The sequence below is a fragment of the Spermophilus citellus genome, assembly GCF_964194105.1.
Source record: "Spermophilus citellus genome assembly, chromosome: 9".
NCBI lineage: Eukaryota > Metazoa > Chordata > Mammalia > Rodentia > Sciuridae > Spermophilus > Spermophilus citellus.
The window spans coordinates 127,408,561-127,420,355 of NC_138191.1; the positions used below are offsets into that span (position 1 = coordinate 127,408,561).

General features: G+C 63.1%; 1 protein-coding gene across 17 annotated transcripts in view; it reads right to left on the reverse strand.

Annotated features, from left to right (window-relative positions):
- Positions 1–7,351: 7,351 nt before the first annotated feature.
- The window catches only part of ARHGEF10L (Rho guanine nucleotide exchange factor 10 like), a 115,872-nt gene continuing 111,428 nt past the window's right edge, over positions 7,352–11,795 (reverse strand). For all 17 annotated transcript variants that reach the window (XM_081305453.1, XM_081305454.1, XM_081305439.1 and 14 more), the window contains 2 exons: positions 9,064–9,186; positions 7,352–8,251 (listed from right to left, as the gene is read on the reverse strand). In XM_081305453.1, coding sequence (XP_081161579.1) covers positions 7,716–8,251; positions 9,064–9,186 — 659 coding nt within the window. In that variant the 3' untranslated portion in view covers positions 7,352–7,715. The remainder of the gene's footprint in view (positions 8,252–9,063; positions 9,187–11,795) is intronic.

The following is an 11,795-nucleotide window of genomic DNA, read 5'->3' on the forward strand; positions in this document are numbered from 1 at the left end:
TGAGGCCGAATACGGGTGTCACCGGGTGCCTCCCCGTGCCAGTGCTGAGCACTGTGAAAACAGCGTCTCCATCAACCCCGGCGGCAGCCCAGGTCAAGCATATGACCAGCAACTTACAGAGGGGACGGAGGCCGGCGAGGACGGAGCACTGGGAGGGAGCCCCAAAGCCACCCTGTCTCCTTGCCGGCTGCGCCTCCTCCCCTTTTCCACCTGTGCGTCCGGGAGGCTGGGGCTGGGCTCCAGGAGGCAGGGATCACCTCTGCCCAGAGCCCAGCCCGGAGCCACACACAGTGGCCGGCTCCCGGATCCTGGGGCAGCCCCTCCCAGACCTCAGCATTTCTACACATGGACGCCTCCCCCTCTGGGCCACTGACGGGGCTGCTGGACGTCCTCCCACACGCAGCCTTTATGAGTGGCACGGGTGTCCTGAGCCGGGGGTGGAGGGAACTTTCTACGACTGCGGGCCCCTCCCAGCTGAGCTGCTGGGAGCATCCGGTGGATAACTGTGATACAGACAATGAAAAATCAAACCCGAGTCATCGGAGCTCCCACCAAATTGATTGAGGACAGAAAGAGTGATTGGGACTCCCTGGCCTTCCCCGCCTCTGAGTGGGCGCTCTCTGAGCTCTGCTGTTGCCATGTTTGTTTGACTTGGGACACAGGCGGACACCTGTCGCCTCCCATGTGAGACCATGGCTCTCCGTTGATGAGAGCCCTCTGTGAGCCCCGAGTTCCTCTACGTCCATCCCCAGCAGCCCGGGCCATCAGAGCTGTTGATACCCAGGTTCTACAAGAAGAAACCGAGGTCTTCTGTTGGCACCGGGCACCTGCTCTCACCCCGGGTCCTCGGGCAGCAGAGTGGAGAGAATGGGGCTGAAAATGGCCTCGAGTGGTGGCCGAGGCAGGGTGAAGGAATGGACATGGAGTCAGCCATCCCGGGGCCCTTCCTGCCCCGTGTGACCCTGAGCCAGACGTCACCTGCTTCTCTGCAAAGCAGGGGCAATAGGACCTCCCTCGGGGGCAGCCGGGACGGTCCTTGTGGTCAAGGAACAAGGCACTCTCCACCTGGACTAGCATCGGACAGGACACAGCAAACAGGTGACAATGTCAGAACTTGGGTTCCCCGATGGGAGGCCCAGTCCCTGCTGCACCATGGAACCTGTCCTGCACCCTTGGGGGCCCCCAAACCCCTCACTGTTCCCGCAGGGACCTGCACCTGCGAAGGTCTAGCTGCCTGCCTCGGGGAGCACCCCTCGGGCCCGGAGACGTGCTGCAGGTTCTGTGGACAGGAAAGTCTGGCCGGCACTAGCTCAGGTGATTATATGAATTGTCCTCAATTTACACATCCCTGCCTCTCGCCATCTCCCTGGGAAAGTGTGACTGAGGGCTTAGGGGAGCTGGCAGCGGGTCATTAGGTCTGCACTGACGGAAAGGTTCTGCTCTGCGTCGGGTTATTAGGTCTCCTCCGGGTTGAGGGGCCTGTCTGCCCCCGCACACGGGGAGCTCACCAAGGACAGGGGCTCGTCTCCCATTTCAGCCCAGGGCGTCTCCCATCAGAGGGAGACTCCTCCGTGGATAGGAGGTGTCCCCCCATCAGGCCAGGGTCTCCAGGCAGAAGTGCTGTCCACACCGCCACAGGACTAGCAGCAGCCCCATCCAGTTAGGTGATAGGGCCCCATGTCCGCCACCAGTCCAGCAGCTCCTGGAGAAAAGGACACCTCCTCTGTCAGGCCGGGGACATCCGGGTGGTGGCTCGTCTCACCCATCAGACTGGTAGGACCAGGTCAGCAAAGCTCAGACGCTGTCCTGGAGTGACCACCCTGCACCCCCCCCACAGAAGCCCCGGGACAGCGGGAGATCTCCTGGGCTGCAGTGGGCATATACTGGGCTTTCCAAGGGGCAGCGGCAAGCTGGGGTCACAGGCAACAGTTGGTGACCGGAAGGCCTGTCCCTTCTGAGGGGGGAGAGGGCTGTGCCCAGACACCTGGCGAGGCTCCGGCCTCAGGAGGGCAGCTGGGGTGTCCTCCCGAGCCCAGGTTGGAAATGCAGCCCCAGCTCCGGCCTCCCAGGACCAGGCAGGTGCAAAGTGGCTGGTCCCGCGGAGCTGGTCCCCACAGCAGGCTGTGCGCGCCCCAGGGAGCCCCGCACCAGGGGCCTCCCGCCCGCCCGCTGGCTCGGTCAGCTCGGGGCTCACTGAGACAGGCAGGAGCGGAGCAGGACTGCGCCACACTCAGCACACACTGTGCCCAGGGGGCCATGAGGAGGACGCGTTGCTGGCCTGTCCAGCTCGGAGACTGTCACTTATCCCACCACAGTCAGTACGTGACAGAGTCGGGATTCGAACCCAGGTCTGAGCGACTCCCCAGCGCTCCCCGCTGAGCCGCCCTCGCCCCCCCAAGCCTTCCATGTCACCCTCACTCGGACGGCATCCCACGGGGACAGGGGCAATCTTATATCCTGGTGACTGTGGCCTACTGTGAGGCGCAGCAAGCCATTTAGGCAGTGGGGACAGTTTGGGATCTAAACCCAGGTTCATTTTTATCCTCTATAAACCTCCATGAGCTGATGTCTCCCCAGCCCCAGCCCCAGCCCCAGGCCCACGAGGCAATGCCATCAGCCCACCGTGTGCATGTGTGTGTGTGAGAGTGTGAGTGTGTGGATGTGAGTGTGTGTGGGTGTGAGTGTATAAGTATTTGTGCGTGTGTGTGCATGTGTGTGTGCATGAGTGTATGTGTATGAGTGTGTGTGTTGCATGTGAGTACATGTATGTGTGTGTATGTGTGCATGTGTGTGTGTGTGTATGGGGTGTGTCGTGTGTGCGTGTGTGTGAGTGTGGGTGTGTGAGTGTGTTTCCCAGGAAGGGGTGTCACAATCTGAATGCCTGTGTCCCCTCGGTGCCTGTGTGGCCGCTCTGACTCCTGATGACATAATCGGAGGTGTGGCCTTTGGAAGGTGCTTAGGCCCTAAGGGTGAGGCCTCTGAGGGGATGTGTGACCTCGTAAGAAGGGGACGGAGTCCAGAGCTTCCTCTCTCTGCCGCGTGCAACACGGCAGGACAGCGGCCACCTGCAAGCCAGGAGATACGGAATCTGCCAGATCCTGGGCCTCCAGGCCCCGGACTGTGGGGACCAACATCCCTGGGAGCACGGCGCAGGCTGGGACTTCCTTGCAGCGAGCGGCCGGCTGCCCACCTGGGGACCTGCCGCAGCACACCCTGCCCCGGCTGCTCCCCTGCCCACTCCCCCTCGTCAGGGTGCAGTGGCCTCACCTCCCACGTGAGGGACTGAAGCCTGAATCCTCATCTCAGGATGGCTTCCGGGGGACCCAGTCCCAGCCACTTCCCGTCACCAAGCAAGAGCAGAGGGTACAGGGTGCTGAAGGCTGCAGGCCTGCCCTCCCCCAACAGGGACCCCCTCTAGGCAGCAAGTGGCCAACAGGTGGCCCAGAGGGGTCCAGCCTGAGGTTGGGCACAGCAGGGCCCCTGAGGGGAGGGGGCTCCCCCGTCCCACAGCTGGGGTCTTAAAGCCCAGGAGGAAGCCGGAGAGGTTGGGGGGGGGCTGAGGGCACTGGAGTAGACTCTGCGCCCTGATGTGCGACTGGGTGGGGGAGACCGAGGCAGGGTTCAGGCCCACGGAGCTGGGAGGTCCTGGGGGTGAGCTGGGCTTGGGGACTGTGGGGCTGGGGCAGTGTGGACAGTGCAGGTGAGACCAAAGGCCCGGGAGGTCTGCAGCCGTCCAAGGACAGGGGACTCCCCCAACAGGACATCCAGGGACAAGGGGAGCCAACCCTGAAGGCCAGAGTAGAGCGAGGGACACTCCAGGCCCCACCGCCCATCCCCAGCTATTGGCACCTCTGGGCCCCAAGCCAGGCGGGGGCTGAGGAGAAGGAGGGGAGAGGACGTTGGCTTCAGGCCGCGTCAGCCCCCGCGAAGCAACGGAAGCCCCGGAGAGGCTGTCACCTCTGGTGACCAGCCGGGGCGGGGGTGTGGCTCTGCACAGAGCGCCTGCCCTCTTCTGAGGCATGAAGCGTAGGGCATGAGCCTGCCCAGGCCCAAGCACAGAGGTGACCAGAGGACTTGGGCGGTCACCAAGAGTTCTTTGCTATGGTCATCCGAAGGTTCATGGCCAGAAGCTTGGCCCAGTTAAGGTGACGTGGGGCCTGGTGGGAGGTGACTAGGTCACGGGACCTCAGCATGACGATGGGGACTTTGGCATCATGAAGGGATTCAAGCTGGTCTCACAGGACTGGGTCGTCTCATGGGACTGATTCGTTCCTGCTAGGATGGGTGGTTATAAGTGAGCAGACACCCCCATCCCTCTTCTGCAAACACTCCCACCACGGGACACCACCTGCCACGAGGCCCGTCCTACAGCTGAGCACGGGCCAGCACCATGCTCTTGGACCTGCAGAACTCTGAGCTAAATAAACCTCTTTTCTTTACAAACTATCCACCCTCCAGTATTTTGTTATAGCAACACAAATAAGACTAAAACAGTGGGCCAGGCCTTCCCAGCAGCCCTTGTGCTTCCTGTTCATCTCCCAGGGATTGTGGTACTGGCCTTCCTAGACCCTGGCCCCTCAGGACTCCTCCCTGAAGGCTGCTCCCTTGGCGAGGTCATCTAAGCCCATGGCTGAAGGTGCCCTGAGGTCCAGCTCTTCCTGGGTGTCCTGGTCCCACATGTCCCCTGTCCTCCATGGAACATTGTCTATTGAGTGGCCAAAAATAACTTTAAAACATAAGACAGCCGTGCGAGGTGGTGCACACCTGTAATCCCAGCAGCTTGGGAGGCTGAGGCAGGAGGATCGTGAATTCAAAGCCAGCCTCAACAACAGCAAGGCGCTCAGCAACGCAGTGAGACTCTGTCTCTAAATAAGATACAAAATAGGGCTGGGGATGTGGCACAGTGGCCGAGTGCCCCGAAGTCCCCAGTCCTCCCCACTGCAAAAATAAAGACATATGGTGCCACTCTGTGCTCAAAACCTTCCAACGACTTCCTATGTCATGGAGTGAAAAGCTACATCCCTCGGTGATGGACCATCTCCCATGACCAGGATGCCCCCTTCCCTCTCTCTGCTCCCTTCAGGTTGGCTTCGGGGCGCAGCCTCCTGGCAGCCCCGTCAACCCCACAAGCCCCCCAGCACTTCCTGTTTCCAGAGCAGGAACACCATCTGACGTGGGTTTTTAATCTGTGCTGTTTCCTCCTGTCCCTGCCAGCGGAACACGGGCAGGATGAGCATGGCATGTGTCTTGTTCACCACAATGTACCCAGCGCCCACTTGAACCTGGCACGACAGGTGTCCCCAAAATGCTGAATGGTGACACTTGGTTCCCACAGCAGGGACCGCACTATCCATTTACTGAGACACAGAGAGGTTCCAGTTCCCCTGTCACACAGCTAGTCAGTGGGGAAGCAGAGGGGCACTCTGGTCTGCTGTCTGCTAAGTGTGGCTCCGGGAGGTGGCGTCTGGGGGGGACACACTTCCTGGGTGAGCTGCTCACACTCCCCGAGCCGCTGGGACCCCTCCCCTGCAGAGGGGGTAGCAGAAGCCCACAGTCACAGAGCAGTTGTGACCGGTAGGTGCACCGAGGACCTGGCGTCGGCGGCTGCTGTCATCTGCTCAGGGATGTGCCCGCTGTCTGGCCCCGTCCTCCCCCTCTGCTGGCCGCGCAGTCATCGCCTCCCCAGGGCCCAGCCTCAGGGCACCTCTGTCTCCAGGGTCCAGAGGGCCTGCAGAGCGCCCAGAGGCCGGCTGCCGCCCCACAGGGGAAACTTCTTCCCAAGAACAGGCTGCCACCAGTCACGGGGACAAGGACCAGCCACAGGCTTCCACGGGAGGCCACTCCAGGGCTTGTCCCGTGAACCCCTGGCAATTCCGCAAGGCGTCACTTGGCTGAGGGCTCCGAGGGCCATGCTGGAGCGCCCCAGCAGGTCTTTGGCGGGGCAGGACCTGAACGCAGGCCCGAGGGACCTGGAGAGCGCACCAGCGCAAGCTCCCTGACCCAACAGCCTCCAGGGACTGGTCACTGCCCCAGGGAAACCCTGCGCAGTGCTTGACCAATGGAAGAGATGCAGCCAGAGGGGGTCCCCTCAATCTGGGGCCTTAGATAGTCAACTCGAGCCATAATGGAGACCCCACTTTAACCCACTGGTACTCAAAGGCTCCTCCTCTCCCGCGAGAGGTGGGCAGGGCTTGGGTACAAAAGGGGAAGCAGAGGCCCTGGGAAGCTGGGTCACCTGGAGGCACAGCGTGTCTGCGGGCGGGGGAGCAGGGCCTCCGGCACACTGGCTCCCGTGGAACGACCTCCTCTCTGCCCCTGCAGGGCCCACGCTGGACCAGCTGGCCTCTGAGAATAAGCAGCTTCTGCCTACACCCCACCCCACGCCTGGGGGTTACCTACCACGGGGCCTGGCACACAGCAGGGACCCAGGGGTTTACAAAAGGTGGATGACTTCGCAGGCCTCCCAGGGTGTCAGGACCCTGGGGACAGACAGCCTCTCCTGGTGGCTTTCCTGCTGCGTCCCTTGCACCTCAGCTTCTAGGCCAGGTAGGAGGTCTGCCTCCCGCTCTGCTACGTTCTGTGTCACTTCTTAGCATCCTGGTGACGCTGCCACTCAACGTGGAGGAGAGGACAGACGGGTGGGTGGACAGACACAGACAACAGAGGTGGACGGGTTGGAAGATGGAGTGAGCCGCTGCTTTTGGGGGCAGTGGCTTTGGCTCTGGGTCTCCCTACAGGCAGCTCTGGAAGTCCAAGGATGGGCAACCGGGAGGAGGAAGGAGCCCGCCTGGCAGGCCCGCCCCAGCCTGGGCTTGCTCCTGCTGCCCAGACCCCAGGGTCCTCCCTTGGATCCAAGGCAGCCCCTCCCTCCCCCATTCTGTGGCCACATCCAGGCCCCAGTCCCCAGACCCACGTGCACTGGCAGCCGGCAGCTCAGGGGCCTGGGTCTTGCCTTCCTCCAGGTCCCACTACCAGCCTCATGCTGTTCCAGAACCGGGGTTCCCGGCTTCCTCCAAAACATGGTCGCAAAAGCACCTCCCAAGGGTCCCCCAGCAGAGAGAGCTTTCTGTGACAATGAGGACAGCAGACCTGAGCCATTCGGCTCACCCCGCCGGGCGCTTCCCGCGCTCTTGCAACGTGGCTGCGGTGACAGAGGTGCTGGGCTGCTCATGGGGTGCAGCTCCAACCAATCTGGAAATTAACCGGCCACGTGCGAGTCTGGCAGCCTCCTAGTGCGGCTCTGGCCAGTTCCTGGCGGGGCCTCTGTAAGAGCAGGGCGGGCTGGTCCCCAGCCCCTGCTGCCCCTCTGCTCCGCCCCAGCGCATCTCAAGAAGGACACTGCAGTGCGCGGGCCGCCAAGCGCCTGCTTTATTCCAGCACCTCGGCCGCTATGTACAGACCGCATTTACACAGAATATACAGCATATGTACCTATTTATAGGGCGCGCGTCCGCCGCGCTCCCCGCCAGGGGGCCGCGCCGCGCTGGGCTTTCCAGGCAGCCGCGAGGTCTCGCTTTTCGCTTTTAAAAAGGCGTTTCCTCCAGACACGTCCTCCCTCCCAGCCCCGGGACCCCTCCCACGCTCTCTTTGGACCTCGGGGGACCTTCTGCTCCGCCGAAGCAGTGCTGGCGGATCCAGCCGTGGCACAGCCCCATGAGGTCCCTGGGTCCAGGGCTGCAGAGGCCCGCGGTGGCCGCGGCCTCGGATGCGCAGCACTATAGCGTCAAGGGCACCTGCCAGATGAGGAGGGTGCTGTCCATCTCCCCGCACGGGGCCGGCCTCCCGCCACCCGCGGTGCTGCCAAAGTTGCGGTAGCCCTGCCCGCCCGAGATGATGGCCACCGAGCAGATCTCCTTGCGGTGCGCGTCCCGGGCGCAGGGCCGGCTGCGCACCCAGACGTCGGGGTCGTCGGCCATCTCGTAGATGGAGCCGTCCTCCTCGCTGTGCTCCAGGGCCGAGCCGTCCGTGGGCGCGGGCTCACGCACGGAGAGCAGGGGCCCGGGCAGGTGGGCCGTGGAGCGCAGGCGGTACTGCAGGAGGACGCCCTTCTTGCGGGTCAGCTCCCGGCCCACGTGGCCGTCGGAGGAGGGCACGGGTTCCTGTGCCTGCCGGTCAGGCTTGTCCTCCTCGGCCCGCGAGCCCTCGGCCTCCTCCTGGTCGCTCCGCAGGATGTCGGGAGCCAAGATACTAGTCGCCACGGCCAGGAAGGCCACAGGTCCGCAGTGACCGTTGAGGGAGACCATGCCTTTCCCTGTGGGAAATGGGGCACAGGAGGGGGCCGGAGGCCCAGACATGAAGGAGGCACCCGTCTCCGGGAGAACCTTCTGGGTGGGTGGTGGTTTGGGGGATAACTGCAATCTGTGTTGGCCCCTCCCCGAGGGCCCTGGGTCCGGGGCTGTTTTGGGGAACTGACGCATGAGAGTGACCTCAGGTGCCCTGGGGAAACTGGGTGTGAAGTTCCCTGAGAATTCTCTCAGCTCCTGGTCTCTGCCCAAACCCTGGACCCTGCCTAGGACGCTTCCCGCCTGCCCTCTGCAGCTCTTCCTGGTCCCAGTCCAAGGCCCTACAGCGATTCCCTCCTGGACCCACAGGGAGCTGCCCGGCCCGTCTCTGTGCCCCTCAGTCCCTGGAGCTCCCTTCATCAGTGAACCTATCGCCTGGACCATCTCTGCTCTTTGGGGCAGGCCCTCAGCCCCACTCATCTCTGGCCCTGCCCTGGCCTTCCGTAACCTCCCTCACACTAACCAAGCACCCTCTGAGCCGGAATTGTGAAGACAGGCATCTGGGAGCCTGGGAGAGGGGCTTCAGCTGGGGCTGGACCACGCCCAGGGCTGGCTTCCCTTCCTCCCTGTGGGCCCTCGCCCCTCAGACCATCTGGCCACTACTGGGCCCATTTGCCAGATTCACACACCGAGACAGAAAGGAGACAAGAGGCGGTGGTGGCTCCCTCCCGCTGGCCGGAGGCCAGAAGCCACCCCACACAGAAGGGAGAGGGAGCAGCTGGACAGCATTCCCCTCCCCTGCCGCCCACTGCCCACCGCCAGGCCTGCCCAGGGTCCTCACCTGTGATCTTGGGGATGCCTTCCAGCCGGGGCACAGGCAGCAGGACGATGACACCCTGGTCGGTGCCCACCCAAAGCAGACCCTGGCAGATCAGGAGGCTGGTGACACACAAGTGCTTCTGGCCTGCAGAGAGGGGGCCAGGTGAGCGGCACCTCCATGGGGCAGCAGCGGCCTTGGGCCCCACAGGGCAAAGGCTCCTCTGAGCCAGGGAGAAGCGGGACAGTGCTGGGCTGGGGATCGGGGCCTCCCGCTGAGCCTCGATTCCTCCTGTGTGAAGTGGGGCAGCCCCGCAGGGCACGGCATCTGGCCCACGGGAGCACCTGATGTGCGGTCATGCCACCTGACACACGGGGTCAGCCCTGGACAGCCCGTGCAGGTCACAGCCAGCAGGCAAGGCTGGGCAGCCAGGGCAGACCAGGCGGGGCAGGTTTCTAACCCGCCAGAGTGACGCAGATGTTGGCACCAGCAGGACCAAGGGGCGGGGCGGGGCCAGGAAGTGCCCCTGAAGCTGCTTCCAGCTCGGGCTGACGTTCTGCCCAGGCAGCAGGTGTTCTTCAGGGGGCACGGCGCACCAGCAGGCCCTGGCCCAGCGGTACAGAGCCACCTCACTGTCCGGGAAGTACCAGGGTGTGGATGGCCAGGACTCTCTTGGCCGTGCCCCCGGCCCCTTCAGGGGGGAAGCCCAGGTGGGCTGCACACTCGGCCAGCAGCGGGCCCTGGAGCTGGGTGCTGGGGTCCAGCCCTGGCTCTGCCACTTCCTAGCTGTGTGACCTGGGTCAGTCCCAGCTCTCTCTGTGCCATCGTCTCCTCAACCAGGAGAGGGGACGTGGTCCTACCAGTCCAGGGAGTCGAGGGACACAAGCAGCCCGGTGCCTGTCACTCAGCGCACAGGCTAGGTGCCATCTGCCGACTTCACTGTACCAATTCCAGTCAGTGGGGATGGGCACGAGGGGGAGCACAGAAGGGGAGGACAGGGGCAGGAGGCCACGTGGAGGGGCTGAGAGGTGCAGGTGTGGCCGTGGGCTCAGGGACAGATGGGATGGACGGCCCTTTCCAAAGGCTTTCTCCTGCCCAAACCCTTCTGCCCGAGAGAGGGGTGCACTCCCCTCAAAGGAAATCCAAATCTGTGCCACAGATCCCAGTGACAATGGTGCCAAAGTGTGTGAGCACGTGCCTTCAGGCAGTGTCCTGGAACCGGGCTGCATCAGTGTCACCGGGAGGCCAGTGACAAGGTGACACAGACACACTTGGAGAAGCACTAGGAGTCTCCGCAGCACACACCTGCTCTGATGGGCCGCGGCCTCAACAGCTGGACGTGTGCCGACGTGCACGCTACCCCTTTCCAGATGCAGACACAGGTTCAAAGAGCCCCCCGGCCACAGGGTGCATGGAGAAGAGCAGCCTAGGGCTGTGTGTCCTGTGCTCCTGGGCAGATGGCCTCACCTCCACGGGTGGTTCACGCACTTCCGTGCTGAGCCGAGTCCCAGTGGAAAGCAGTGTGGCCCCGTTACCCAGACAGGATGGTCACCGGCGGGGACACACAGTACAGTACAGCCCACTTGCCTTCCTGTCACCCATCCACTTGCTCAGCACCCAGGAGCACCCCAGGTGCCTGCTGTATGCTAATGGCATAGCTGGAACTGCAAGAAGGCCCTGACCCTGAGCAAACACTCTAGAACCTTCTGTGGTGATGGGACGTCCTTCTCCATGCTGTCCCCATCAGCGGCCATGAGCCACACGTGGCTACTGAAACTGGACCTGTGGCTAGTGGGACTGAGGGAAGGAATTCCTGGCTTTAAGTTCATCACGGCGACTGCACCGGTTGCTACAGTCCTAGACGGGGGGATGGGAAATGAAAACAGAAATGAAGAACGTGCTGGGCAGAGGGTCAAACATGGCAATGGGCAGAGTGGGCGCAAGGACTCACCCTGCTTCTTGGAAGCCTGGGGGCCTGTGTGGGGCCGGGAGCTCATAACAAGGGGGATGCGGCAGCACCAAGAGCCAAGCTGTCTCGGGAGATGGCATGTGCAAAGGCCCTGCGACAGGATGAGCTTAGCCTGTCGGTGCAGCAGAGGAGCCAAGGCAGCTGGGGATGGGACACACTCAAGATGGCAGGAGGGCTGCCCAGAAGGGTGGGTGGTTAGGGCAAGAGTCGTGGGCCTTCACTCCAACTGCAGTGAGGAGCTACTGGGTCTAAGCAGGGAAGTGACGTGATGGGACCTCAGGGGATGCTCTCGCTGCAGTCGTGGGGAGCAGAGGTGGAGGAGCAAGGAGACCTGCGGGGCAGTGAGACGAGACATCAGCACATCGGGATGGGTTCTGAAGAACCACAGACCTGTTGGGCAGGCTAGAGCAGGAAAAGGGACAGGGAAGGGTCAAGGACGACGCCCAGGTTTACACCTCAAGCTGGTGCGTGGTGCGCTCTAGACCGGGCCGGAGCGGCGGGTTAGGAGCCTAAAGTCCAGAGCGCTATCTGTGGTGGAGCTCTTGCCTGGCAGCAGGGCCCTGGGCCCCACCCCAGCATCACAGAAAAAGGAGAAGGAGGGGGAGGGGAGGAGGGGGAGGAGGAGGAGAGGGAAGAGGAGGAGGGGGAAGAGGAGGAGGGGGAAGAGGAGGAGGGGGAGGAGGAGGAGGGGGAGGAGGGGGAGGAGAGGGAGGAGGAGGAGGGGGAGGAGGAGGAGGGGGAAGAGGAGGAGGAGAGGGGAGGAAGAGGAGGGGAGGGGGAAGAGGAG